At 43.7% G+C, this 26970-nt stretch overlaps 1 protein-coding gene across 4 annotated transcripts in view; it reads left to right on the forward strand.

Moving 5' to 3' along the window:
* The window catches only part of DIXDC1 (DIX domain containing 1), an 80284-nt gene extending 54079 nt beyond the window's left edge, over positions 1 to 26205 (forward strand). For all 4 annotated transcript variants that reach the window (XM_047752352.1, XM_047752351.1, XM_047752353.1 and 1 more), the window contains 12 exons: positions 953 to 1006; positions 3163 to 3213; positions 6359 to 6463; positions 6894 to 6947; positions 7822 to 7914; positions 7995 to 8066; positions 9054 to 9143; positions 9972 to 10133; positions 10670 to 10736; positions 19161 to 19266; positions 21007 to 21115; positions 22944 to 26205. In XM_047752352.1, coding sequence (XP_047608308.1) covers positions 953 to 1006; positions 3163 to 3213; positions 6359 to 6463; positions 6894 to 6947; positions 7822 to 7914; positions 7995 to 8066; positions 9054 to 9143; positions 9972 to 10133; positions 10670 to 10736; positions 19161 to 19266; positions 21007 to 21115; positions 22944 to 23030 — 1050 coding nt within the window. In that variant the 3' untranslated portion in view covers positions 23031 to 26205. The remainder of the gene's footprint in view (positions 1 to 952; positions 1007 to 3162; positions 3214 to 6358; positions 6464 to 6893; positions 6948 to 7821; positions 7915 to 7994; positions 8067 to 9053; positions 9144 to 9971; positions 10134 to 10669; positions 10737 to 19160; positions 19267 to 21006; positions 21116 to 22943) is intronic.
* The last annotated feature ends 765 nt before the right edge of the window (positions 26206 to 26970 follow it).

Consider the following 26970-nt stretch of genomic DNA (forward strand, 5'->3'; position numbering starts at 1 on the left):
ACATCTTTTCATGTTTTTGGCCATCTGTATGTCTTCTTTGGAGAACTGTTTAGATCTTCTGCCCATTTTTTGATGGGGTTGTTTGTTTTTTTGGTATGGAGCTGCAGAAGGTGTTTATAAATTTTGGAGATTACCAGTTTACTTTTTAAACATCCTCATGCAAGTCTCTCCATCCTCACAGCCACAACCTCAGTTCAGGCCTTCATCCACTGTTCTGGTGGCCTTCTCACTGGGTTTTCTTGATTCCTTACCTGTATTCCTCTAATTCACTTTTAATTTCTTTGTGTGTGTGTGTGTGTGTGTGTGTGTGTGTGTGTTTAGAGCCATACGCACGGCATATGGAGGTTCCCAGGCTAGGGGTCAAATTGGAGGTACAGCTGCCAGCCTACCCCACAGCCACAGCAATGCAGGATCCAAGCCACATCTGTGACATACACCACAGCTCACAGCAATGCTGGATCCTTAACCCACTGAGTGAGGCCAGGGATTGAACCTGGAACCTCATGGATACTAGTCAGGTTTGTTACCACTGAGCCACAGTGGGAAACCTTAATTCATTTTCTATAAAAGAGCAAGAATAATTTACCTCAAGGCAAACTTGATTTTATCATTCCTTTGCCTGGAACTTTTCATCAATGCCTCCGTTGCCTTTACTGGCCGTTATGATCCTGCTCCATTTTCCTCTCCGGCTTCATCTCTGGCCATTTCTCTTGCCCCTCACCCAGCCCCCTGCCCATCACACACATATAACGCATTCTAAACTTCATCCACATTCATCTGCTTGTACCACCCTGGCCGTATGTGTCCACTAGAGGGCAGGAACTGTTTTCCTGTTCTTTGTAGCCACAGTTCAGGCCTAGCATCTAGTAACTGCTCGATAAATATTTGTTGAATGAACAGCCTCTGAATCTTACAACATATGTACATAACTATCTTTTTGCCTTACATTCAGATTATAATCCAGAGTCGTCTAGATCAGAGTATGGAGGAGAATCAGGACCTAAAGGTATGTCAGGAAGTACACATTTTTACACTTAGAGAAAAAATTATGGAAATGTTACACACCATCTTCAGGACAGTAATGGGGAGAAGGGAGGGGATACAGGCTCAGGAGTTTAGCTGTATCTGTATTATGTCGTTAATCGAAAGAGAAAGATAGGTCCTAAATATGGCAGAAAGGTAATAATACTTTTTTAATCTCAGTGGTAATAGGCATCAGTGTCATTGCTGCTTATACCTTTCCATACGTTTGAAATGTTTCATATTGTTTATCCTTTTGAATTAAACGATAGATCTTATATCAATATGGTCATGGTTTTTTTTTTTTTTCTTTTTAGGGCCGCACCCGTGACATATGGACGTTCCCAGGCTAGAGGTCGAATTGGAGCTGCAGCTACCGGCCTACACCACGGCCACAGCAACGAAGGATCCGAGCCGAGTCTGTGACCTACACCACAGCTCATGGCAACGCCAGATCCTTAACCCACTGAGTGAGGCCAGGGAGCAAACCTGAGTCCTCCTAGATGCTGATCAGGTTCATTAACTGTTGTGCCATGACGGGATCTCCATTATGGTCGTTTTTTAAATAATTGATGTAACATGTTACTTTCAGGTATATAAAATACTGATTTGAAAATGTGTATACACACACACATATATATAAAGCGAAATAATCACAATAAGCATAGTTAAAATCTGTCACCACTTTTTTAGCAACTTTCAAATGTACAGTACAATGTCATTTATTAACTACAGTCCAGTATGGTCTTTTTTAATGAATACATTCTAGAATTCTTTTAGGTCATTGGGTCTTTTTTTTTCCCTTCCTCTTTTTAGGGCCACTCTCATGGCATATGGAGGTTCTCAGGCTAGGGGTCAAAGCGGAGCCTTAGCCACCTGCCTACACCACAGCTCACAGCAACACCAGAGCCTTAACCCACTGAGCAAGGCCAGGGATCGAACCGGAGTCCTCCTGGAGGCTAGTTGGGTTCATTAACCGCTGAGCCACAACAAGAATTCTGGGTCTTAGCTTTTTTGAAGTCCTGAGTATGTGGCTAAAGCCTTTAACCCTCTCCCCAGAAATATGTATGAGCACATGCACACCCACTCACAGACTTGAGTTTTGATTGGAATGACTTTGGAGTCCATCTGTGAAATCCAGGTGAAGAATCCCCGTTTTAGATGTGTTAATTCCAAATTCCTGATGGGATGTCATAGGAAGAGAAGAGAGTGGAGTCTGAGTTGTTGGTGTTCCTCTTCTAAAATCTCTTTTCCTAGTGACAATCACATACATTACATTTTACATATGTAAAAAATATACATATGTTTAATCTCTTGGAAGGGAGGGTTAACTATTTAGTATTTTTTTATTGGGCTAAGTGTGTTTTTTTTGGTCCATAAAGAACAACACCCTGTAGGAAAACGGAAGAGCTCTTAACATTTCTCAGCCTTCAAGACGAAGATAATTAGGGAGTTCCTGTCATGGCACAGTGGTTAACGAATCTGACTAGGAACCGTGAGGTTGCAGGTTCGATCCCTGGCCTTGCTCAGTGAGTTAAGGATCCGGCGTTGCCGTGAGCTGTGGTGTAGGTCACAGCCGCAGCTTGGATCCCGAGTTGCTGTGGCTGTGCTGTAGGCCAGCAGCTGTTAGCTCCAATTAGACCCCTAGCCTGGGAACCTCCATATGCTGCAGGAGCAGTCCTAGAAAAGGCAAAAAAAAAGACAAAAAGAAAAAATCGGTGAAGATAATTATTTCATGAAATTGGGGGCAGGCATGTCAAGATATGATCATGTATTTCAGGGAGAGGAATGTGGATAATTGTGATTAGGTTTTACTGTCGGTGAAGATTGCTAAGTACAGGCAGGAGAGTCTGTGGGAATGGGTGGTATCTTTCTTGGCAAGAAAGTCCAAGGGCCTTTGAGCCTGGGCAGCTGGACAGCTGAGCCTGGGTGCCACAGGGAAGAAGCGGTCCTGTTTGTTTCTACGGCTCAGCCTTTCCTGTTCCGTGGGCCAGATGTGCCTCCCACCTTCTGTCTCAGTAGAGGGTGGATTTTTCTTGGAATGATTATCTGAGTTTTGTGTTCACACTGACAGAATGAGGTAATGCTTCTGAAGCATCCCAGACATTACCATCTGATCTAATAACTATATTTGGTTTGCAGAAGGAGCTGCTGAAATATAAACAAGAAGCCAGAAACTTACAGGGGATAAAGGTAAAAATAAAGACATTCAACTCTTAAAAAACAAAAACCAAAAAACCCCACATCTCTAGAAGATAAAGCAGTCTGTGGGTGAGAATGGGTACTGGGGAGCTGGCTGGGTCCTCTAGTCTTTTCTTATGTGCATCTGATGGGGCCTTTCACAGGCTAAGTGCCATGACTTAAGAGAGGTCTTTGTGGCTGGAAGTGAGACAGGCAGAGGAATGTACCTTTGTTTTGCTGAGGTTTATTTCTGGTGGTTATGATGCATGATGCTGTCACTTCCCTCCGCCACCTTGATTGTTTCTATTTGTGAAAGCAATCCGTTTTTACAGTTTTCCTTCAGTTTCAGCTTTTTGGCAGTTTTCTTCTGCTCCAAAAAAGAATATATTGTTACAAATTATAATTTACTTAGTTTTTGAATAGCTAATAACATTCAAAGGGTTTAAAGTTAAAAAGAAACAAAAAATAATCCTTGAGAAGACTGCCTTCCAGCCCTGTCTTCCCAGTCAACCTTGTTCTCTTTCCTGGAACTTACAAGTTTTCACCAAATATGTATGTATTTAATTTCCCCCCAAATAACAGTATGCTATAAATACAACTTGACATGATCTTTTTTAACTTAGCAATGTATCTTATCAGAGATGATCCTGTTTCTGTATGTAAAGACCTTCCTAGTAGGTCTTTTTTTTTGCTTTTTGGGGCCGCACTTGCAGCATGTGGAGGTTCCCAGGCTAGGGGTCTAATTGGAGCTATAGCTGCTGGCCTGCACCGCAGCTACAGCAACATGGGATCCTAGCCAAATCTGCGACCAACACCACAGCACACGGCAACGCTGGATCCTTAATCCACTGATCGAGGCCAGGGATTGAACCTGCAACCTCATGGTTCCTAGTCAGATTCGTTTCTGCTGTGCCACAACAGGAACTCCCTAGGTCTTTCTTATGGCTGCATAGTGCTCCAGTATATGGCTATATGATAATTTATTTAATCAGTTCTTATTGATAGTCTTCTGGGTTATCTCCAGTCTTTTGTTAATGCAATCACTGATCTAGCTAATAATTTTGCATATGTGTGTCATTTCACCCAAGCGAGAGTATATGTACTGAATGAACACATAGAAGTAGAAAAAGATGTGTTAAGCTGCTGCTTTCCTCCCCTCCCCTACACGCCCATTCATGGGCTAGACTAGGGTGTAACTCAGCAGCATTTTCCAGAGTATGTTCTGTAGCCTTAGTCTTTTAAGACACTCCAGAAAACATAATGTTCCATGCTCCAATAAGTTTGAGAAATGCTGTACAGGCTGGAAGAGTCAGAGTGAATGACAGCTTATGAAAGGGCCAGAGAAGGTCTGTTGTGAAGAGGTTGGCCTAAAAAATGTTTAGAATATTAACCACAGAAGCACTTTTTCTCCCATGTGACACTTGTCAGCATCCCGTGGAGCACACTTTGGGAAATGTCCCTCTGAACTGCTAATGCCAAGGGTGACTTGGACCATCTTGCCATGTGTTGTCATGGCAGAAAGCATGTTTAAGAATGGGCTCCTTGGGAGTTCCCGTCGTGGTGCAGTGGTTAACGAACCCGACTAGGAACCATGAAGTTGCGGGTTCGGTCCCCTGCCCTAGCTCAGTGGGTTAACGATCCGGCGTTGCCATGAGCTGTGGTGAAGGTTGCAGACTCGGCTCGGGTTCTGAGTTACTGTGGCTCTGGCATAGGCTGGCAGCTACAGCTCCAATTCGACCCCTAGCCTGGGAACCTCCATATGCTGCAGGAGCGGCCCCAGAAATAGCAAAAAGACAAAAACAAAAAACAAAACAAAACAAAACAAAAAAAAATGGGCTCCTTGAGTTCCCACTGTGGCTCAGCAGAAACAAACCTGACTAATATCCATGAAGATGCAGGTTCAATCCCTGGCCTCACTCAGTGGATGAAGAATCCGGCGTTGCCATGGGCTGTGGTGTAGGGTGAAGATGCGGCTTGGAACCCGCGTTGCTGTGGCTGTGGCGTAGGCTGACGGTTACAGCTCCGATTCAGCCACTAACTTGGGAATCTCCATATGCTGAGGGTGCCATCCTAAAAAAAGACAATAATAATAAGGAATGAAATAACAATAATAAAAAAATAAATTAAAAAAGAAAAGAAACTATTGTGGCAAAAACAAAAACAAAAACAAATACAGAATGAGCTCCCACATTCTCCATAGGCTGCACCACTTCTTTGCCGTCTGTAAAGAGAAAAGTCAGGGCAAATCTGCTGGTTTGCAGCACATTAGTTCCATTTGAAGTCACCACAGTTGGAGGATGGTGTCATAGGTGATCCCTTTAAGTAAGTATGTACAACCCACCTTGTCTTAGGCCTGGTAGGATCAAGATAGTCTGTGCTGAGAGAAAGGTAGCCTAAAGCTGGTACGATCCTACGACGCTGGGAAGATGAACCATCAGTCTGAGAACAGTTCTGAGCATCGAAATAGACTCTCAATCCTGGTCCAGACTAGGCTTTGGAAGGCAGGATGGAAATGACTCCAGGGCTCCTATAAGAACAGGGTGTCAGGCAGCAATGGGGCCCAGCCCTCTAGGAATGGGGACTTAGTAGAAAAGGAGAAGAAAAAAGAGCTGATCTAGATTGAGTAGTTATAGACCCAAGACGTAGAGGAGAAAGCCAGGGAGGGAGGAAGGAGAGTTCATGGTCTAAGGTCACGTGGACCCCAAAACAAGTGGTAGATGAGTAACTTGAGTCTAAGTCTGTCTGATCCCCAAGGCCACTCCCTCTCCCCCATCATGCTGTCAGCAGCTCAGGGTAGGGGCAAGTAGTGAGTGGAGGGGAAATCAGGTTTCAGTCAGCTGGGTGGGAAAATGGACAGGGTTTTCCTTTAGATGCTAGAAAAATCCCTCATCACCTTCTCCTGGCAAGACCCTGTACTCTCCACCCCCCCCCCCCCCCCCCCCGCCTCACCCATGGCTTGCAGAAGTTCCTGGGCTAGGGATCAAACCCAAACCACAGCAGTGACAGCACTGAATCCTTAACCTCTCAGCCACCAGGGAACTCCCTCTTTTTGTCTTCTAGTTTACCAGAACTAGTGCTGAATATGCAGTAAGGGGATTAGTAATAACTAGCTGACGAATGAGTTGGGAGCATAGTAGTGAGTGTGCTTTCTCCCCAGGATGCCTTGCAGCAGAGGCTGACTCAGCAGGACACATCTGTCCTTCAGCTCAAACAGGAACTACTGAGGGCAAATATGGACAAAGATGAGCTGCACAACCAGAATGTGAGTTGAAAGAGTGAACTTGGACTTTGCTGAGCCCCAGTAGCCAAATAGGATACAGTATGAAGTCCTGTTAGATCTGCCATCCTAATCTCTCATCTTACTTCTGCGATGCCTGTCCTCAGAGTCTGCAGTTCTTTTTTCTTCCCCATCAGACTCATCTGTGTTAGGTGAAAGCCCATACCACACTGGCCTTGAGCCCTTCAACTTTGAGGACACTGAAACACTGAGAGCTGCATTGTTTGTTTGGTCTGAGTATCTCACTCAGGACATGGAGAGCAGCTGAGTGTTTTTAGCCTAACCATGCCCTCTCTGTGCTGTATGCTGTACCTGCCAACATCAGCGCCAGTTGCTAAGTAGCTCGTTTCCTACAGCTTGGCAGACAATACCCAATACCTTCATGCCAGTGAATTCTTTCTTATTCTTTTTGCAGGTGGATCTGCAGAGGAAGCTGGATGAGAGGAACCGGCTCTTGGGAGAATATAAAGTAAGAAAGCAGGAGTTCCTGTCATGGTGCAGAGGAAACAAATCTGACTAGGAACCATGAGGTTGTGGGTTTGATCCCTGGCCTTGCTTACTGGGTTAAGGATCTGGTGTTGCCATGGGCTGTGGTGTAGGCTGCAGATGCGGCTCGGATCTGGCATTGCTGTGGCTCTGGTGTTGGCCGGCAGCAACAACTCTGATTAGACCCCTAGCCTGGGAACCTCCTTGTGCTGCAGGTGTGGCCCTAAAAAGACAAAAAGACAAAATAAATAAATAAAGTAAGTAAGTAAGTAAGAATGTGTATCAGTTTGGAAGTGATTTCTGACCTTTTGTGAACAGCCTGTTATTGCTCTTGCCTTAAGGACTTTTCTTCTCATCCTTGCTTTCTGCAAGGAACTCCTTTCCAGAGATCCCTTTCTTTCCTTTTTCTTTTTTTTGGCCTTTCCCACAGCATGTGGAAGTTCCCAGGCCAGCAATCGACCCCTCACCACAGTGGCCACACTGAAACCTTAACCCACTGTGCCACAAGAGAACTCCCAGGGTCCCCTTGATTCCCTAACCCTGAAGGTAGATAGCATGGCTAGGAGAAGGTACAGAGATCTAGGAGTCTGGAAACTTCAGTTCACTCTTCACCTTTATGTCTAACTAGCATGCATGGCAGGTTGTGGTCCTTCTACTAATGGTGGTTCCCTTCCTCCTTCCCTTTCCCAGAATCCTTTGCACTGGGTGAGGCTCCCACAGTGTGTGATGTCCCCCTGTGCAGCTTGAGGAAACGACTCTTCCCTCTGAGGCTTTACTTTCCTTGGGTGGAAATTGCATCACAAAAAGTGGACCTTTGGATGTCCTTGGCTTTGCCGTACACTCTGTTTCTATTGCAGAAAGAGCTGGGGCAGAAGGACCGCCTCCTGCAGCAGCACCAGGCCAAGTTGGAAGAAGCACTTCGGAAACTCTCTGAGGCCAGTTACCAGCAGGTGGGAACATGTTCAGCCACTGACTTTCCTGCTTCTCTGACCTGAAGAAATCCTTTTCTGATTGAGTGTCTGGTTTGCAGGTGGATCTGGAGCGGGAGCTGGAACACAAAGACGTCCTTTTGGCTCACTGCATGAAAAGAGAGGCAGAGGAGGTAACCTGCCCCTCAGGGTCCCCTCCCACATATAAAGGGGAAATAGGGAGATCCTGTATCTGACTCAGGGCTGAGCCAAGGCCACTGGTCAGTTTGTCAGGAGACTGTTTGGTGAAAAGGTTAAGAGTGCAGCTTCTGAAATAAAAAAAAATCTGGTTTCAAATTCCAACTTTACTACCTTTTTACCAATGTGTGACCTTAATTTGATTACCTTCTAAACTTTAGACATAAGGTCATCTGGAGAATGGAAATAGTAGCCATCTCTGCCATTATGAAATATACATAAGATAGTCCTTCTAGATAGCAAAACACAGTCCTGGTAGATCCCCCTGGTACAGAGTTAGGCTCACAAAATATTAGTCATTGGTTTTTTTTTTTTTTTTTTGCTTTTTTTTAGGGCTGTACCCACGACATATGGAGGTTCCCAGGCTAGGGGTCTAATCGGAGCTACAGGTGCTGGCCTATAGCACAGCCACAGCAACACCAGATCTAAGCCATGTCTGCGGCCTACACCACAGCTCACAGCAACTCCAGATCCTTAACCCACCGAGCAAGGCCAGGGATTGAACCCGCAACCTCATGATTCCTAGTCAGATTGTTTCTACTGCGCCATGACAGGAACTCCTATTCTTTTTTTTTCTATTACTGAAACAAAGGTAGAAGATACTGTAGCAGCATTCCCAGGCCCTCCAGTGGCCAGGCACCGGCCAAGTTGGAGCCTCCAAGTCGAGGTTTCCATTCTGTTCCCTCTGCATTCAGCAGTGCTTTCAAGTGTCAAGTATTGGAGACATAGCAGTGAACAAAAGGGGAAAAAAAAAAAACAACTCTGCACTCATGAGGCTTAAATTTTAATAGAGACATTAAATGGATGCATAATTATTATATACTATGTCAGAAGATGACCAATGTAAAGAAGAAATATAAGACAGGACCTCTGGGTCTGGAATTCTACCTTATAACAGGCACCATTTCTTCCTGCTCTTATAGGTGACCAACTGCAATAGTCACAACTCTCAGAGCAATGGTTTTCTCCTTCCAGTGACAGGAAAAGGAGCTGCTTCAGTCACTCACAGAGGGGTAAGTCCTTAAGCTGTGATTATAGACTTGCCACTTCTAGCCAAAACCAGAAGAGTACCCTAGCCGTCGCCAGTAGAGTGGGCCATTTTTCTTTTTCTTATTTTTTTAAGGGCCGTACCCACAGCATAGAGAAGTTCCCAGGCTAAGGGTCCAGTCAGAGCCGTACACCACAGCCACAGCCACAGCCATGCCAGATTCAGATGCATCTGTGACCTATACACCAGATCTTTAACCCACTGAGCAAGGCCAGGGATCAAACCCGAGTCCTCATGGATACTAGTCAGGTTTGTTATCACTGAACCACGAAGGGAGCTCCCTAGAGTAGGCCTTTTATATCTCAGTTTTTTAATTCCTGCATCTAGTGGGTATGTAAAGTTGCTATTCACTTGCTATCTAAAATTAAGGGTTATTAGGCAGGAGTTCCCGTTGTGGGTCAGCAGGATAAGAACCCTACATAGAGTCCGTGAGGATGCAGGTTCGGTCCCTGGGCTTGCTCAAAGAGGTAAGGATCTGGCATTGCCACAAGCTGCAGAGTAGGTCAAAGAGGCGGATCAGGTTCTGTATTGCTGTGGCTGTGGTGTAGGCCGGCAGCTGCAGCTTGGAAACTTCCACAAGCTGAAGGTGCAGCCCTAAAAAAAAAAAAAATTATTGGGCAAATAGGAGCCTACTTCTGTGGAGGCAAGTTTCCCACAGTTTACACCTCCTCCCTCAAAAATAAAAGATCATTTCTGGAAACCTCTACCCCGTATCTTGGTGAGCCCAGCAGTTGGGATGTGGTTAACACCATGGCACCGCGCCATGCCAGCGACTCCACATTCTTGCCCACAGACAAGCGACCTGCAGCTGGTTCGAGATGCCCTCCGCAGCCTGCGCAACAGCTTCAGCGGCCACGATCCTCAGCACCACACCATCGACAGCTTGGAGCAGGGCATCTCCAGCCTCATGGAGCGCCTGCATGCCCTGGAGACCCAGAGGAAGCAAGAGAGAAAGGTAATCCTCTCTCTCTGGTGTTTCTTTCACCTCGCAAAGTGGCATAATCTTATCACTTTTTAATGTAGATGAATGCAGTGCTAAGATATAAGATGCTAGTGATGGTTTACAGTTGCTTTTCTCTTTGGTTTAATCCTGGGGGAGCTGGCTGTTCATCGTGGTGTGACAGTCCAGATAGAGTCCACAGGTAACTCCTGTTCATAGCAGCTGTCTAAGACCTGTGGTTCTTGTCCCACAGGTCTTCCTTTGCTACTTATTCCCTGTCCTCTTCCTCGGAATGAGCTTGGCATTGGTTGAGGAAATAAAATGGGCAAGTGCATTGGACAAAAAATTTAAAAGTTCATTGGAAATTAGAAAGCTTTTCATAAATGCACAATATTATTGTTAGGCTACACATGTCCAATTTCATATACTGTGGGAAATAATGTGGTAGAAAAATATATACTTTAGGTACATGTTAATGATTTAAATTTCTTGCTAAAAACTCCCATTGTGGAATCATTCATAACTCTTGTGATCTTTGCGTGGCTCCCCAGGTTCGGGGCAAGTCACCCAGAACTCAAGCTTGTAGTGAATACCGGGAATCCTGGCCCCCTAATTCAAGTAAGTACTCATTGCTCAGTAAGGACTTCTAGCATAATAGAGCAGAAATCTAGTATTTTTTATGCTACTGATATTTGGGGCATAGAATTATCTTGTACTACTTCACTTTTTTTTTTTGTCTTTTTGCTATTTCTTGGCCCGCTCCCACGGCATATGGAGGTTCCCAGACTAGGGGTCCAATCAGAGCTGTAGCCACCGGCCTACGCTAGAGCCACAGCAACGCGGGATCCGAGCCGTGTCTGCAACCTACACCACAGCTCACGGCAACGCCGGATCGTTAACCCACTGAGCAAGGGCAGGGACCGAACCCGCAACCTCATGGTTCCTAGTCGGATTCGTTAACCACTGCTCCACAACGGGAACTCCTACTACTTCACTCTTATAAAATGTTGTTTCTGTAGCAATATTAGAATCAAGTTGTTTCTGGGATGATGAAGACACACGCCACCATCAGCACCACCACCATTAATCCAGGTACCATTTAGCCACCTGCAGGATGCTGCTGATTCATAGAGGCTAAAATATCTTTGGAAAATATACAAGCTCAAAACAGTTACACCAAACAGAGCAAAGTATAAAACAACAAACACACATACAGATCACTCTAAAGTTCCAAAGTAGGGAGTTCCCTGGTGGCCTAGCAGTTAAGGATTTGGCATTGTCACTGTGGCTCTGGTTTAACCCCAGGCCTGGCAGTTTCCGCATGCTGTGGACTTGGCCAAATAAATAAACAAAAACCAAATAGTAAAAGGCTGACCAAAACCAGTTTTATATATTAAATATGCAATTTTTAAAACCACATTAGTGGGAGTTCCCACTGTGGCTCAGTGGGTTAAGAACCTGACTAATACCCATGAGGATGCAGGTTCAATCCCTGGCCTCGCTCAGTGGGTTAAGGATCTGGTTGCTGTGAGCTGTGGTGTAGGTTGCAGACCCAGCTTGGGTCTGGTGTTGCTGTGGCTATGGTGTAGGCTGGCAGCTCTGGCTCCAATTCAACCCCTAGACTTGGGATTTCTGTGTGCCACAGGTGTGGCCCTACAAAGACAAAAAAAACCGCAAAAAACCAACAACAACAAAAACCCCCACATTAATAACAAAATCTAAAGTAAAGCACTTAAAGCACATGCACAAATATGCAAGAAGGTATCCTCAAGCCCCCAGGTATCTTTTCCTCTTGAACGAGTTATTTACACTGGGAATGAAACAGATTGTCTTAGTACCAGAATTAATTTCACTTTATTTTTCTAGCATTGCTTTGAATTTTTCTTTAGATTGGTAGAAACTGCCAGTATACATAGGTCTAAATATTTGGAAGCTCCTTATCAGAAGTCTAATACATTTCTCCCTCCTGAGAATAATTCTCTTGTGTATATAAATTACTTATTTCAAATACTAAATTTAATTCACAGCTTCTTATAAACTAGGTGTTTTTGTCTTTTTTTTTTTTTTTTTTTTAGGGCCTTGCCCGAGACATAGGGAGGTTCCCAGGCTAGGAGTCCAATCGGAGCTTATCTTCCATTGACTTTTCAAAAGTCTCTCGAATGGTCTTCTGGAAACATTCTTCTCTTTTACTTCATTAGTAATTGCCAACCAGGAGTTCCCATTGTGACTCAGGGGGTTAAGAATCCAACTAGTATCCATGAGGATGTGGGTTTGATCCCTGGCCTCTCTCAGTGGGTTAAGGATCCACTATTGCCATGAGCTGTGATGTAGGTTGCAGGTGCGGCTCAGATCCCGTGTTGCTGTGGCTGTGGCATAGGCCAGCAGCTGTAGCTCTGATTCATCTCCTAGCCTGGCCCTAGCCTGACTCCTAGCCATGGCTGTTGCCCTAAAAAGACACACATCCACACAAATTCCATGTTGTCACTGCAATGGCTTGGGTTGCTGCTATAGCACAGGTTTGTTCCCTGGCCCAGAAAGTTCTGCATGCCACAGGTGTGGCAAAAGAAAAAAAAAATTAAAAGACAATCAGAATAGGAGAAAACGTTAGAAAATCATGTATCTGATAAGGGCATGGGATGAAAAATATGTAAAGAACTCTTGCGATTTAACACAAAAGGCAAAAATATCTGATAACAAATGGGCAAAGGACTCGAACAGACATTTCTCTAAAGAGGATGAATAAATGGATAATAAGCATGTGAAGATATGCTGAAAATAATTAGTTATTAGGGAAATGCAAACCAAAACCACAGTGAGATACCACTTCATTCCTACTAGGTGGTTCCAAAAAAATGGAAAATGACAAGTGTTGGTGAGGACGTGGAGAAATTGGAACCCTCATATATTGCTGGTGGGAATGTAAAGTGGTACAGTTGCTGTGGAAAATAGTTTGGTGGATCGTCAAAAAGTTAGACATAGAGGAGTTCCTGTTGTGGCTCAGGGGTAATGAACCCCCCTAGTATCCAAAAAGACTCAGGTTTGATCCCTGGCCTTGCTCATTGGGTTGGGATCCAGCGTTACGGTGAGCTGCAGTATAGGCCACAGATGCAGCTGGTATCCTGAGTTGCCGTGGCTGTTGCATAGGCTGGCAGCTGCAGCTCCGATTTACCCCCTAGCCTGGGAACCCCCATATGCCTCAGGTGTGGCCCTAAAAAAAAAAAAGCAAAAAAATAAAAAGTTTTGTTCCAAAAAAAAAAAACCTTGTACACACATGTTCATAGCAACATTATCCACAATAGCTAAAAGGTGAGAACAACCCAAATATCCATCAGTTGATGACTGGATAAACAAATTCTGGAATATGTATACAATGAAATATTATTACGCCGTAAAAGGAACAAAGTACTGATACACACTACCAGATGCATGAACCTGGAAGATGTTAAACTAAAGATGCCAGGAGTTCCCGTCGTGGCTCAGTGGTTAACGAATCCGACTAGGAACCATGAGGTTGCGGGTTCAATCCCTGTCCTTGCTCAGTGGGTTAGGGATCTGGCATTGCTGTGAGCTGTGGTGTAGGCCACAGATGCGGCTCGGATCCTGCATTGCTGTGGCTGTGGCATAGGCCAGTGGCTACGGCTCCGATTGGACCCCTAGCCTGGGAACCTCCATATGCCATGGGAGCGGCCCAAGAAATGGCAAAAAAAGACAAAAAAAACACCCTAAACTAAAGATGCAACACACAAATTGAGTGAATCCTTTTATATGAAGTGTCCATAATAGGCAAATCCTTAGGGACAGAAAGTAGGGAAGATTAGACAGATGTCAGGATTGGGAAGAGAGTGACTGTTTAATGGGTACAAGGTTTCCTTTTAGGACAGTGCGAATGTTCTGGAACTAGATAGTGGTGATGGTTACAACAGCACTGTGAACATACGAAATGCCACTGAATTGTACACTTTAAATGGTTAAAATGGTGAGTTTTGTGTTATGTGAATTTTGCCTCAATTTTTTAAAAAGTGAGTTTAAAAAAAAGAAGGCTGGGGAGTTCCCGTCATGGCTCAGTAGTTAACGAATCCGACTGGGAACCTTGAGGTTGCAGGTTCGATCCCTTACCTTGCTCAGTGGGTTAAGGATCCGGTGTTGCCGTGAGCTGTGGTGTAGTTTGCAGATGCGGCTCGGATCCCGCGTTGCTGTGGCTCTGGTGTAGGCTGGTGGCTACAGCTCCAATTCGACCCCTAGCCTGGGAAGCTCCACATGCCGCAGGAGCAGCCCAAGAAATGGCAAAAAGACAAAAAAAATAAAAAGAAAAATAAAAAAATAGGAGGCTGGGAGGAGGCTTGCTCCTACTCTAATAGCAAGAACAAGTTGGATTGTCTTCAAACACCACAGGTTTCTTGAATCCATCAGAGAGATGAAGTCCTAGGGCAGCCACCTAACCTGAAACATAAGGAAGTGCCACCACCGAGAGAGAGAGGAGGCAAGCACTGAGTTACTTGTGGCAGAGCACGGGCTGAAGACAGGGCCACCATACAAACAGATGAGAGTTCAGCTGAGAGTTTAATTACGCAAAGCTGAGCAGAGAGTATAGGAACTCTGGGGTCCAAAAATGCAAGAAGAGCTTGCACCTACTTGCAGCCTCTTCCATTGACCTCCATTGGGTGCTTATGACAAAGACTGGTTATAGGAACAGAGTTTGGAGAAAACCTCTTTGGGTGGTGGAGGCCCCAAGGAAGGGAGCAGCTGTCACTGCTGGAAAAGCATGAATCCTGTTGTTGTGCCCTCCCTGTTCCTGCTTCAGCTAGGGGAAAGAAAAACAGATAAAAGAACTCCCCACCCCTGGGGTTGGAAGGTGGCAGGAAACTGTCCTGAGTTCAGATCATTAGAGGTTGCCTACCACTGAGGACAGAGTCAGATCATGAGAATGCCCCACTCTTAAGACTGAGTTTGGATCATGACAACAGAAAAGCCCCCTCATCCCTTACCACCAGCTGAGCGAGTGCTGCATAATACGCAATAGTAGCCTGCTTCCGTAAGAGGGGCGCGCGCAGTGGAGAGACTGATTGAGGCACAGGCACAGGACTAAAGTCTAAAGCTAAGGGTGGAGCAGGAACATTGAGGAAAACCCTCCAGTAAACCAGCTGCCCTCCTAAAATATAACTAGGAGTTCCTGTTGTGGCTCAGTAGTTAACACACCCGACTAGTATCCGTGAGGACAGGGGTTCGATCCTTGGCCTTGCTCAGTGGCTTAAGGATCCAGCGCTGCCAGGAGCTATGGTGTAGGTTACAGATGAGGCTTGGATCTGGCATTGCAGTGGCTGCGGCGTAAGCCAGCAGCTGTAGCTCCGATTCCACCCATAGGCCAGTAGCTGTAGCTCCGATTCGACCCCTAGCCTGGGAACTTCCATATGCCTCAGCTGCAGCCCTAAAAAGACAAAAAGACCAAAAAAAAAAAAAAAAAAGCAAACCCCCAAAAAAACAAAATAAAAAAAAAACAAACGTAACTAGAGAAATCTGAAGGTCATTGAAAGTAACTAACAAAAATCCCAGTCCCAGGCGCAAGTCCTGACTAGATTGACTCAACTGTCACCATTAATGGCTGGGAAGAACAAGCAGTGTGCCCATTTCTAGACATAAACTTTTTTTTTCTTTGCTTTTTAGGACCACTCCTGCAGCATATGGAACTTCCCAGGGTTCTGGGGTAGAATCAGAGCTTCATCTTCAACCTACACCACAGCTCAAGGCAACACCAGATCCGTAACCCACTCAGTGGGGGCCAGGGAGTGAACCCACATCCTCATGGATACTAGTCAGGTTCTTACACTGCTAAGCCACATGGGCACTCCTAGACATAAACATTTTTTTTCCTTCTTCTTACATGTGATGTCTGATAGTCAGTAAAAAATTACTAGACCTTTAAGAAAAATGACAAGTGACAAGCCACTGTCAAGAGTCAGTAAGTGTCTATTCAAGAGTAGGCTCAGACATGACTGGTATGTTGAAATCATCAGAAAAGGAAATTTTTTTTTTGGCCTTTTTATGGTCTCACCTTCGGCATATGGAGGTTCCCAAGCTAGGGGTCGAATCGGTGCCATAGCCGCCGGCCTACACCAGAGCCACAGCAACGCGGGATCCTTAACCCACTGAGCAAGGGCAGAGATCGAACCTGCAACCTCATGGTTCCTAGTCAGATTCGTTAACCACTGAGCCACGACAGGAACTCCTTATTTATTTATTTTTTTAGGATGCAGGTTTGATCCGTGGCCTCGCTCAGTGGGTTAAGGATCCGGCATTGCCGCAAGCTACAGCATAGGTTGCAGATGTGGCTTGGATCCAGCATTGCTGTGGCTGTGGCATAGGCTGGCAGCTACAGCCCCAATTCAGCCTCTAGCCTGGAAACTTCCATATGCCTCCACTGTGGCCCTAAAAAGACAAAAACATAAAAATAAATAAAAATATTTAAAGACATCACACTACAGATCCAAGAAGTTCTGAGACCTTCAAGAAGTGTGAATAACAACACCACCAAAGCAACCAAAAAGTCAAATTGCTGAAAATCAAAGAAAATGGAAAATCTTGAAGATAACCAGAGAGGGAGAGAAATATTACGTACAGAGAAGCAAAGATGAGAATTACAAACTTCTCATCTGACCTTGCAAGTCATAAGATAGTGTGGGGACATCTTTAAAGTACTGGAAGAAAAAACTCCATTAAATCCAGAATTCTTTAGCTAGAGAATATTTTTTTCCCTCCACAAACCCCAAGAGAATCCATTACAAGCAGACTTGTAGTACAGGAAATTTTAAAGGAATTTCTTCAGATAGGAGGAGTATGGTATGAAAGAAACTGAAATCTATGAAAAGAAGTGGTCAAAATGAAAGTAAATATAGAAGATCTTTTTCCTCCCTTATTTTTAATTTTTATTAAAAATTGCTCTAAAAGGTAACAGACTGTTTATAGCAAAAATAGTATTGATGTATACCATATGTAAAAACCATATGGTTTATATCATAAGTGAAAGTAAAATAAATGACAATAGTTCAAAGATTGGGATGGAGGAATTGGAACTCTACTGTTGTAAGTTTTCTACTGTTGTAACTTCTTTTGTTCTTATATTACATGTGAAATAGTATAGTATTGGAAAGCTAATTGAAGATGTTTGTTTATTTATATATTTATTTTTGTCTCTTTTTTAGAGCCTCACTCTCAGCATGTGGGGGTTCCCAAGCTAGGGGTTGAATCAGAGCTGTAGCTGCCAGCCTACATACACCACAGCCACAGCCACATGGGATCCAAGCCGCGTCTGTGACCTACACCTACACCGAAGCTCACAGCAATGCTGGAACCTTAACCCACTGAGCGAGGCCAGGGATCAAACCCACAACCTCATGGTTACTAGTTGGGTTCGTTAACTGCTGAGCCATGATGGCAACTCCAAGACGTATATTTAAATTCAAAAGCAACCACTAAATTGTAGCTTGGGTCACTACTGTGGTTCATTCCGTGGCCCAGGAACTTCCACATGCCTTGGGTGCAGCAGAAAAAAAAAAAAAAAAAAAAAGGAGTTCCTGTTGTGGTTCAGTGGTTAACGAATCCAACGAGGAACGATGAGGTTGCGGGTTCGATTCCTGGTCTTGCTCAGTGGGTTGGGAATCCACGTTGCCGTGAGCTGTGGTGTAGGTTGCAGACACGGCTCAGATCCTGCGTTGCTGTGGCTGTGGCGTAGGCCAGTGGCTACAGCTCCAATTCGACCCCTAGTCTGAGAACCTCCACATGCCGCAGGAGCAGCCCAAGAAATAGCACAGAGACCAAAAAAAAAACAAAAAACACTTTCCTAAAAAAAAAAAAAAAAAGATATGGGTGCAATGTAGAAATGTAGATGGGGGGTGCAGTAGACCTTATACCTTTTAGATTGGAAGCACGAGACCCCTTGTAATCTGAGTTTCCAAGGTTTCTTTGCTCCTGTGGTTCTTATTCATCATTTCTCTTATCATGAATTATGTGCACATTCTCTACCACTGACCTCTGCAGTCTAGATGTTGGCAGTGTCTGCAGCTCTTGCTAAGTGTCCATTCTACCCTGGGTGAAATCTTGCTGGTCTTCTCTGACCTCTTGATTCTTAGCAATAGTGCTTGTCAGAAGGGTTGCTATTCCCCTGCTAGAATCACCTGGAATGGGTGAAAATTAGAGTCTCGCTGCAAAAAAAAAAAAAAAAAAAAGAGTCTTGTTGCTGAACTTGGCCTCTGTCCAATGGTGCCAAATAGAAACTCAGAGACAGAGTTTTGGGTGAAGGAGAAAAAGATAGCTTTATTGCTTTGCCAGGCAAAGGAGGCCATGACAGGCTCATGCCCTAAAGACTGTGCCCTCCCTTGGGAGAGAATGGAAAGTGGTTTTATAGTTTGGGAGTAGAAAATAGGGTCACAGATAAGGATCAGGGTAGAGGCAAGCTCCTATTCTTCTTCCAAGCTGGTGTTTAGTGGCCCTGGGACTGGTTCTGGCGGTCTTTCTGGAATGAGCAAGTGCCCCATATCATCCTTCATTTGTTGGTAGTTTAGTTCTGCAGAAGAATTCAAAGATATTGTCATGTATATTCCTTGAGGAGAAACCAGGACCCTGCCCCAAGGCTGCACTATTGTTTCTTGACGGCTTCTCCCTGATCTCTGCATCCCCTCCCTTCCCTGATTAACAACTGTTTGAAACTGCCCTTTGAAACTCAGGGAAAGTCATGGAAACTAAAAGAGGCCTATTTCCTAAAACTAGAAATGGGGAACACAGAAAGGCTTTCGTGCCCAGGATTCCCCATGGGGCCCCGCTTGGTTTCGGCCCTGGTAAGAGCACTCATGTCCGAAGCACCTGTTAGGGGCACCAGTGGTGACTTCATGTGGGTCCCACCCTAGGAACATGGTCTTTGGCAAGGGTATGAAAACTGTGCTGTGACTTCAGGCCGCCTCATTTCTCCTGGGACATTTTGAAAAACTGGAAATCAGGGGGAGTTGAAAGCGAACTGGATGGTCTGACCACAAAGTGTCTCTCCGATTGCAGGGTTGCCTCACTCACAGAGCTCTCCAGCTGTCAGCAGCGCCTGCACGAAAGTGCTCTATTTCACTGACCGGTCACTTACGCCCTTCATGGTCAACATACCAAAGAGGTGAGGTTCTGGGATCATTAATTCTCCTTTAAAAAGGACAGGGGAGTTTCTGTCATGGCGCAGTGGAAACGAATCTGACTAAGAACCATGAGGTTTCGGGCTCAATCCCTGGCCCCTCTCAGTGGGTTAAGGATCCTGCGTTGTCGTGAGCTGTGGTGTAGGTGTAGCTGTGGTGTGGTGCAGATGCAGCTTGGATCCCGTGTTGCTGTGGCTGTGGTGTAGGCTGGCAGCTACAGCTCCTATTAGACCCCTAGGCTGGGAACCTTCACATGCCACGGACACAGTTCTCCAAAAGACAAAAAGATGAATAAATAAATAAATAAATAAATAAATAAATAGGACAGGAAGGAGCTCCCGTTCTGGTGCAACAGGATCAGTGATGTCTCTGTAGCACCAGGATGCAGGTTTGATCCCTGGCCCAGTACAGTGGATTAAGGGATCCATTGTTGCCACAGCTGCAGTGTAGGTCACAATTGTGGCTTAGGTCTGATCCCTGGCCTAGGAACTCCATATGCCACGGGGCAGCCAAAAAAGAAAAAAGAAAAAAAAAAAAAGGACAGGAAGGCAGAATCATTAGTTACTGTCTGTCTAACCCACTGAGAGGTGTTTGAGCCGCAGTGTCGTGAGAAGAGTACAGAAGATACAGATTCCAGTGCAGCTTTCCACTAAGCAGTGACATTGCAAGGGAAAAGTCATGATCTCCTACCAGGTACAGACACAATAATAGTGCTTCCAATCTTGATATGGAAAGATGACCCAAGTTAAGGAATAACCATTTTTTAAGTGCCGAAAATAGCTCCTGGTAATAGCCGTGGATTGCAGCTTGGCATTGTAGGGCTGTTTATCACTCATTGATCTTTGTTATTATTTGATGACTGCAACTAACCTACAGAGAATTCATGCTTAAAATTTTCAAACACTCCCTTTAAGGAGTTAATATCCTCCCTTTTAAGGTAAATGGCTTTGATTTTTTTTTTTTCTTCTTAGGGCCTCACCCACGGCATATGGAAGTTCCCAGGCTAGGGTCAAATCAGAGCTGCAGCTGCCGACCTACACCACAGCCACAGCAACACGGAATCTGAGCCATGTCTGCAGCCTCCGCTGCAACTCATGGCAATGCCAGATCCTTAACCCACCACGCAAGGCCGGGGATTGAACCTGGGTACTCATGGATAACTAGTTGGATTCTTAACCTGCTGAGCCACAATAGGAACTCCTAAATGGCTTTGAAATAAAGATTTTTAAACTCTGGAACCAGCTACTGGGATAAAATTTCCCTTTCTGCTTATTTGGCCTGGGTTAGAGGGGAACTTTCTGAAGTAAAGATGGTGATACTTGATTTAATTGTCCAGCCTAGAGAAATGGAATTGTTGCAAAAAAGGAAATTAAGAGAACTAAGATATATTGATAGTTTAAAGAGTTCGATTTCAGAGACTTTGTGTCTTATTTCCAGAGTAAAACAGGAAAAAAGCGCTTTGGCTACTGCCAAAGCAATAAATTTATTTTTAAAAAATATTCTCAGATTGCCCCATTTGTGATACCATTTTCATTCCCTATATGTCTGGCTCCCTTACTTCCGCTGTCTCAGCCTCGTCTGGGTCATCAAGCGCAGTGACAAAACAAGGCCGTGCTGTTTCTGCCTGCAGAGACTTTGGCAGGGGTCCGGGTTTCAAGTGAACACCTTATCTTTCCAACTTACTAATAAGTGGTCTATTTTAGTATTCTCTCCTTCTGTTGCAGGTTGGGGGAGGTGACACTGAAGGATTTTAAAGCAGCTATTGATCGAGAAGGAAATCACCGTTATCATTTCAAAGCCCTGGATCCTGAGTTTGGCACCGTCAAAGAGGAGGTACAGAATTTACCAGGGAGTCTAAGTGGTTTAGTTGTGTTTTTTTGTTTTGTTTTTAGGGCTGCATCCTTGGCATATGGAAGTTCCCAGGCTGGGGTCCAATCAGAGCTGGGAGTTCCCGTCTTGGCTCAGTGGTTAACAAATCCGACTAGGAACCATGAGGTTGTGGGTTCCATCCCTGGCCTCGCTCAGTGGATTAAGGATCCAGTGTTTCAGTGAGCTGTGGTGTAGGTCGAAGACATGGCTCGGATACCTTGTTGCTGTGGCTGTGGTGTAGGCTGGTGGCTACACCTCCGATTAGATCCCTAGCCTGGGAACCTCCCTGTGCTGTGGGTTTGGCCCTAGAAAGGACAAGAAAAAAAAAAAAGAAAAAAGACAATCAGAGCTATAGCTGCCGGCCTACACCACAGCCACAACAACCCGGGACCTGAGCCATGTCTGCAACATATACCACAGTTCATGGTAGCAGTGGATCCTTAACCCACTGAGCAAGGCCAGGGATCTAACCTGAATCCTCATGGATATTAGTTGGATTTGTTACCACTGCGCAACCACGGGAACTTCTAGTTGGTCATTCTTGAACCCCAGACTCCTACTCAAGGATTAGTACCCAGAGGTATACCTGTGATCCCTAACCAGGTCAGAGGAGTTTCCCAGAGCCTCAGGCCACTCGATTACTCTAGACCGAGAAGGTGCAGGGAATGGCCCAAGAAGCTGATGGCTTCCTTAGTTTAAAGTCTTAATCACTTTGACCAAACTTGGATAAAATTTTCATTTTAAAAAGAAAAAAGTTTTTTTAGGGAAAATGAAGAACTTATATTGAACAAAAGCTTGGCTTTGGGATCTCTTTTCTGTCTAGCCAAATCATAGAAAACTTTCTGCATCCTATATAGAGCAAAAAAACGAACTGGCAAGAGTACATGAAACTGTGTGTTGTGGTATTTTCTCCGAAAATAAAAATGAGGAAATTCTGCAAAGTCATCTGTGCCTATTCTTAACTCCTTGACTGTTTGCTTTTTCCTTTTTTCTTTCTTTCTTTCTTTTTTTTTTTTTTTTTTGCTTTTTAGGGCCACACCCTCGGCCTACGGAAGTTCCCAGGCTAGGGGTGGAATGCACGTGCACAGCCCATGGCACTGCCGGATCCTTAACTGACCAAGACCAGGGATCAAACCCACATCCTCATAGATCCTAGTCAGGTTCGTTAACCACTGAGCCATGAAAGGAACTCCTCCTTGACTGTTTTCCTAGCCTACACTTCTCTTATACTCCACCTGCCAAAAAAAAGACTTTTTTTAAAAAAGCAGAGTTCTGGTTATGACCTATTTGCAAGAGCTGTCATTGTGGTTTTGGAATGAAAAAGGTTGGAAAGCCAATGTTTTATTTTGTAAAGATTTCCTCACTGAAATGTTTTCGAAACTATTCTCTTAGTGGTTTAGGAAATGAATTGAATGAATGAAAAAAACTGCAGGAACACCTATTAAATTTGGCCTTTGTTCTAACCCTTTCTTTACAATGCCTGGGGCCAAAATTTTCCCCTTTCTCTCTCTCTCTCTTTTTTTTTTTTTGGCTTTTTAGGGCTGCACCCATGGCATATGGAGGTTCCTAGGCTAGGGGTCTAATCAGAGCTGTAGCCGCCGGCCTACACCACAGCCACAGCAACTCGGGATCTGAGCCATGTCTGTGACCTAGACCACAGCTCACAGCAACGCCGGATCCGTAACCCACTGAGCAAGGGCAGGGATCGAACCTACAACCTCATGGTTCCTAGTCGGATTCGTTTCCGCTGTGCCACGAGGGGAACTCCTAGGGGCTTCTTTTCTTTCTCTAGGTTTTCCACGATGATGATGCCATCCCTGGATGGGAAGGGAAAATTGTAGCCTGGGTGGAAGAAGACCACGGAGAGAATGAATGCTGAGTATTAGACTCGGGGCTCGTGGAACTTGGCACTCCCTGGCTGCTTCACTCAGGAAAGAGGACTAAAACCAGAACACACTAAGAAGTTTTTAGTTCGTGCTGCCAAAACAGAAGCTTTTCCAAGTGCGACAGTCACAGGCCAGTCCTATTTCTGTGCCTGGCATGTGTGGTACTTAAAATCCCCGTCCAAATGTAGACAGTGGGTTCTTCTGGAGTTCCTTGTCCGTAGGAACACAGTATTTTATTCTACTCTGAGGACAACAAACCGAAGGCCTTAACCAATGGGGATGGACGATCCCGCTCCTGTCTGGGCATGGCTGCTATTATCTGGAACCTGGGAACTGGAGGCATCACTCCTGTGTGCTACAGTATTATTTCAACTGGCCTCAGTGGTTGCATCAATCAGAGTCCCAGCATTTGTACTCATAGACAAGGTGAAGGTACCAGCTTTTTTGCTTCTTTGCAGCTATTGCAAACCAAGAATAACTCATAAGGTGGTACCAAAGATGAAAGCCTACTCTTCAGGAATTTTTTGGATTGGACATGGATGGTGCTGAATTGATCGGATTGGGAAAGGCTGCCCATAATGTGCTATACTATGCTAAAACCACAATTAAGTAAGACTTTGGGCTGCCTCTTGTGTCTTAACTGGTTCTGCAACTTGTCCTTTAGCCCACAGAGGGCATATTTCATGGACTGCTCGTTTTCTCTGGGGACTCTTTAACTTTAGAGCCATTTTTTTCCCTTCCAGCTGACGAACTTTGTGTTTGAAAGGAATAAGGAGTGAAAGTCTCCTTTCAAATCCAGGCGGGTATGGAAAGGTGCTGCTACCCATATCTTGTTGACTTTCTTTCTCTCATGACTTTCTTTAGCTCATGGCATCTCCTTTGCAGTAAAAGGAGACCAACCTTTAGTTTCAGTATCTGTGATTTGTAAGTACTGAGCATGAGTTACTGATCCACCCCTCTTCATTTCAAGGCCAGAATTATTTTCTATTATATATTTAGTCTAGACTGATCCTTTGGGGCACAATAGAAACCATGGGGCATGGAGCATGAGTTGTGAATGGCAGGGTTGATTCTGGGTGAAAAAAACCTAGAATCCTTTCTCATGTGCAACACTGTCAAGTGTAGAAGGTAAAAAAGTTAATATTTCAGAGATTATTTAATATCTTGGGTTATATCATTCATTCACCAAACACCATCAACCATATACATGTGTGTGTATATATACATATATGTTTATGTATCAGTCTCCAAAGCAGTCTGCTTGTGATCACCAATGTACACTGCCAGCCAGAAGAGTCAGACAGATCAGCTCTGGGTTCTTGACCTGTCTGTCTCTAGTACATCTCCCCTTTGCAGTCATTTCAACAGACTACTTGTTGGAGCTCTGAGATGACATTTTGTTATTTTATATGGATGTGTCTTTTTAAAATAGTTCATGTTTGAAGGATTCTTTTGTACTCATTTGCTTTTTGTCCAAGAACCATGTCTATTTTTATAACTTGAGTGTGAGTTCTGTATATTCTCACATTCTATAACTGTATCCATTTTCTAGAGAACCCAGTAGCTTTTATACAAGCTCTTCTCTTACCAGTCCTTGTGATTTCAGAACAAGCTTTATTTTATTACAAGTATACTAAAGACAACTAACTCCTGTTCCAATTCTACCAGCCATTTTCGTTGTGGAGGTAGTTTTACATTGTTTATTTGCTCACTCCTCTGGCAGACAGAAGGAACTCAAAAGATACCTGATGTCGTTCATGTAAGTTTACCTGGTCTCCTCCTATTGAAGAATGATTTATCAGAAATGACTTGGAAAATTTGGGAAAGTCAGTTAAAAGCAAGAAGAATTCATTATGAAAGCAAACTGAAGAAAACAGTATATTCTGTCCTCCTTCCCCTCTCCCCACAACAAAGTCTGGAGAAAAAGTCCTTATGTTACCAATTTCTCTGTTGCATGAACTTTAGTGTTTTGCTCTAAGACAGCATGAGGGTTATCAGCTCAAAATTTGTTATTTGTATCTTCAGTACATTTTATCTTGAATGTCTGTCTCTTAAATCAGTTTTTACGTGTCAGTTTTGTTTCAGCAAACATTCTTACCGTTTCGCAGAATTTAACTTTTCAGAGAAAAGTAAATTGGAAACAGTTTTCAGAGTCCTCTACCTTGTCTTTTATCCATATGTCCTTTGGAAAAGGAGCTGCACGGCCTTAGTGCCTCCATAGAAAGCTCAAGTTAATAACTCCTTAATCTCTCATGCCACGAGTGAAAACTAAGCATCCCCATTACAGGACGTCACTCCAATAATGTTTGTGTAAAATAGGTGGTAATCCTCATTCCAGTTTCTAAACAGAGGAGCCTTCTAGGAGGAGTGTGCATTGATTCATTCTGGTTTGAATGGTCTCCTCTTTGATATACTAGGAGGCTTTTGACTTACTCTTCTCTACTGGCATTTGTGTCTGATAGTCCATCCTGCTACTCCTGAAGTTCTCTTTCTTTGCGATAACTAAAGAAATAGGATGTTTAGAGTTCATGAAATAATCTTTAAACTCAATTTTAAAAAGTGACGTTCTCATAAAAACTAAGTTTAAAAAGCCTAATTCCATGAAAAGCCTTCATTTAAAAACTGAAGACTGTTCTCACTCAGTTAACTAAAGTAGCTGGAATTGGAACACTTTACAGAAATTGTAAAGAATATAGGTTAAACTTCGTAATGGCAGTCCTACTTACTGACCAATTGTTCAGCTCTTTTTGACCAGGATGGTTGTAAATTAAGGAAAATATCTTTAGGCTCTACATCCAATCCAAAAGGGCTCTAATTACTTAAAAGCATATAGTCCATAGTTATAATAATTTTCATTTTTTCCATAAAATAAGCATTATGATTGCACACTCCTTCTATTGTCTGAATTTATGTAAGAGGTATAGCTTGCTTAAAATATATATGTAAAGTTATATTTTCTTAAAAACATGGATGTTTGCAACCAGTGCTTTCAAAGAGAGTATTATCATGTATTCTCTGTTTTACAATGTTTTCATGAAGACTGTGTCATTATATCAGAGGCTTCTGATTATCAAAGCGATAACCAGTTTTTTAACTGCCTGTATGTACCAGATTTGTGAACTAATTAAAAAAAAAACAGAAACACAAACTATGAATAAAATGGACTTTGCAAACTAATTGCCATTAGCTATTTTCACTTGTGTTTATTGACTGACAATAATCAAGAAAGCCACTTACATTTAGTGAAAGTAAATTTCCTCAAGTGATCTCCCTGGTAGCATGTTTACTCATTACTTGGGGAGTGGTGATAAGGATTACTTTATTGCTACAGATAATACTATTGGTATTTCTAATGTATGTGCAAAATAGGTTATTATTACCAAAGAAAATTCACTTACTTAGCACCTCTTTTGATTATATACAAATATACAAACAAGAACTCGAGACTTTAAACTGTATGACAAGACAGTCTCTAATGCAAAAGCAAGAAACATTAACTTTCAGAAATGTGTATTTAAAAAAGCTAGAACTTCCAAACTGATTTGAAAGATGCCTTCCCAAAACTTACATAGCTTTTATTTATCGCTTTAAGTGTTTTATAAGTTTTATCACTTTAAGTGTTTTATCTAAATCTTTAGCCCTGGATGCTTTCATTTGACTTCCAATTACACATTTTCAGCTCTTAATCACAAGCCATTTTAATTGGGTTATTCCATCATTGTGTTAAAATTAAATATATATCTTTCACTACCAACTAATTCCTCTTTCCAACTAATCCATTCTGTATCAGTAATATCCTACAAGTCTCAGGACTGATTTGACAAACCCAAGTATTTTGTTGTTGTTGTTGTTGCTATTTCTTGCGCCGCTCCTGCGGCATATGGAGGTTCCCAGGCTAGGGGTTGAATTGGAGCTGTAGCCACTGGCCTACAC

Source organism: Phacochoerus africanus, chromosome 11 (assembly GCF_016906955.1).
Source record: "Phacochoerus africanus isolate WHEZ1 chromosome 11, ROS_Pafr_v1, whole genome shotgun sequence".
Taxonomy (NCBI): Eukaryota; Metazoa; Chordata; class Mammalia; order Artiodactyla; family Suidae; genus Phacochoerus; species Phacochoerus africanus.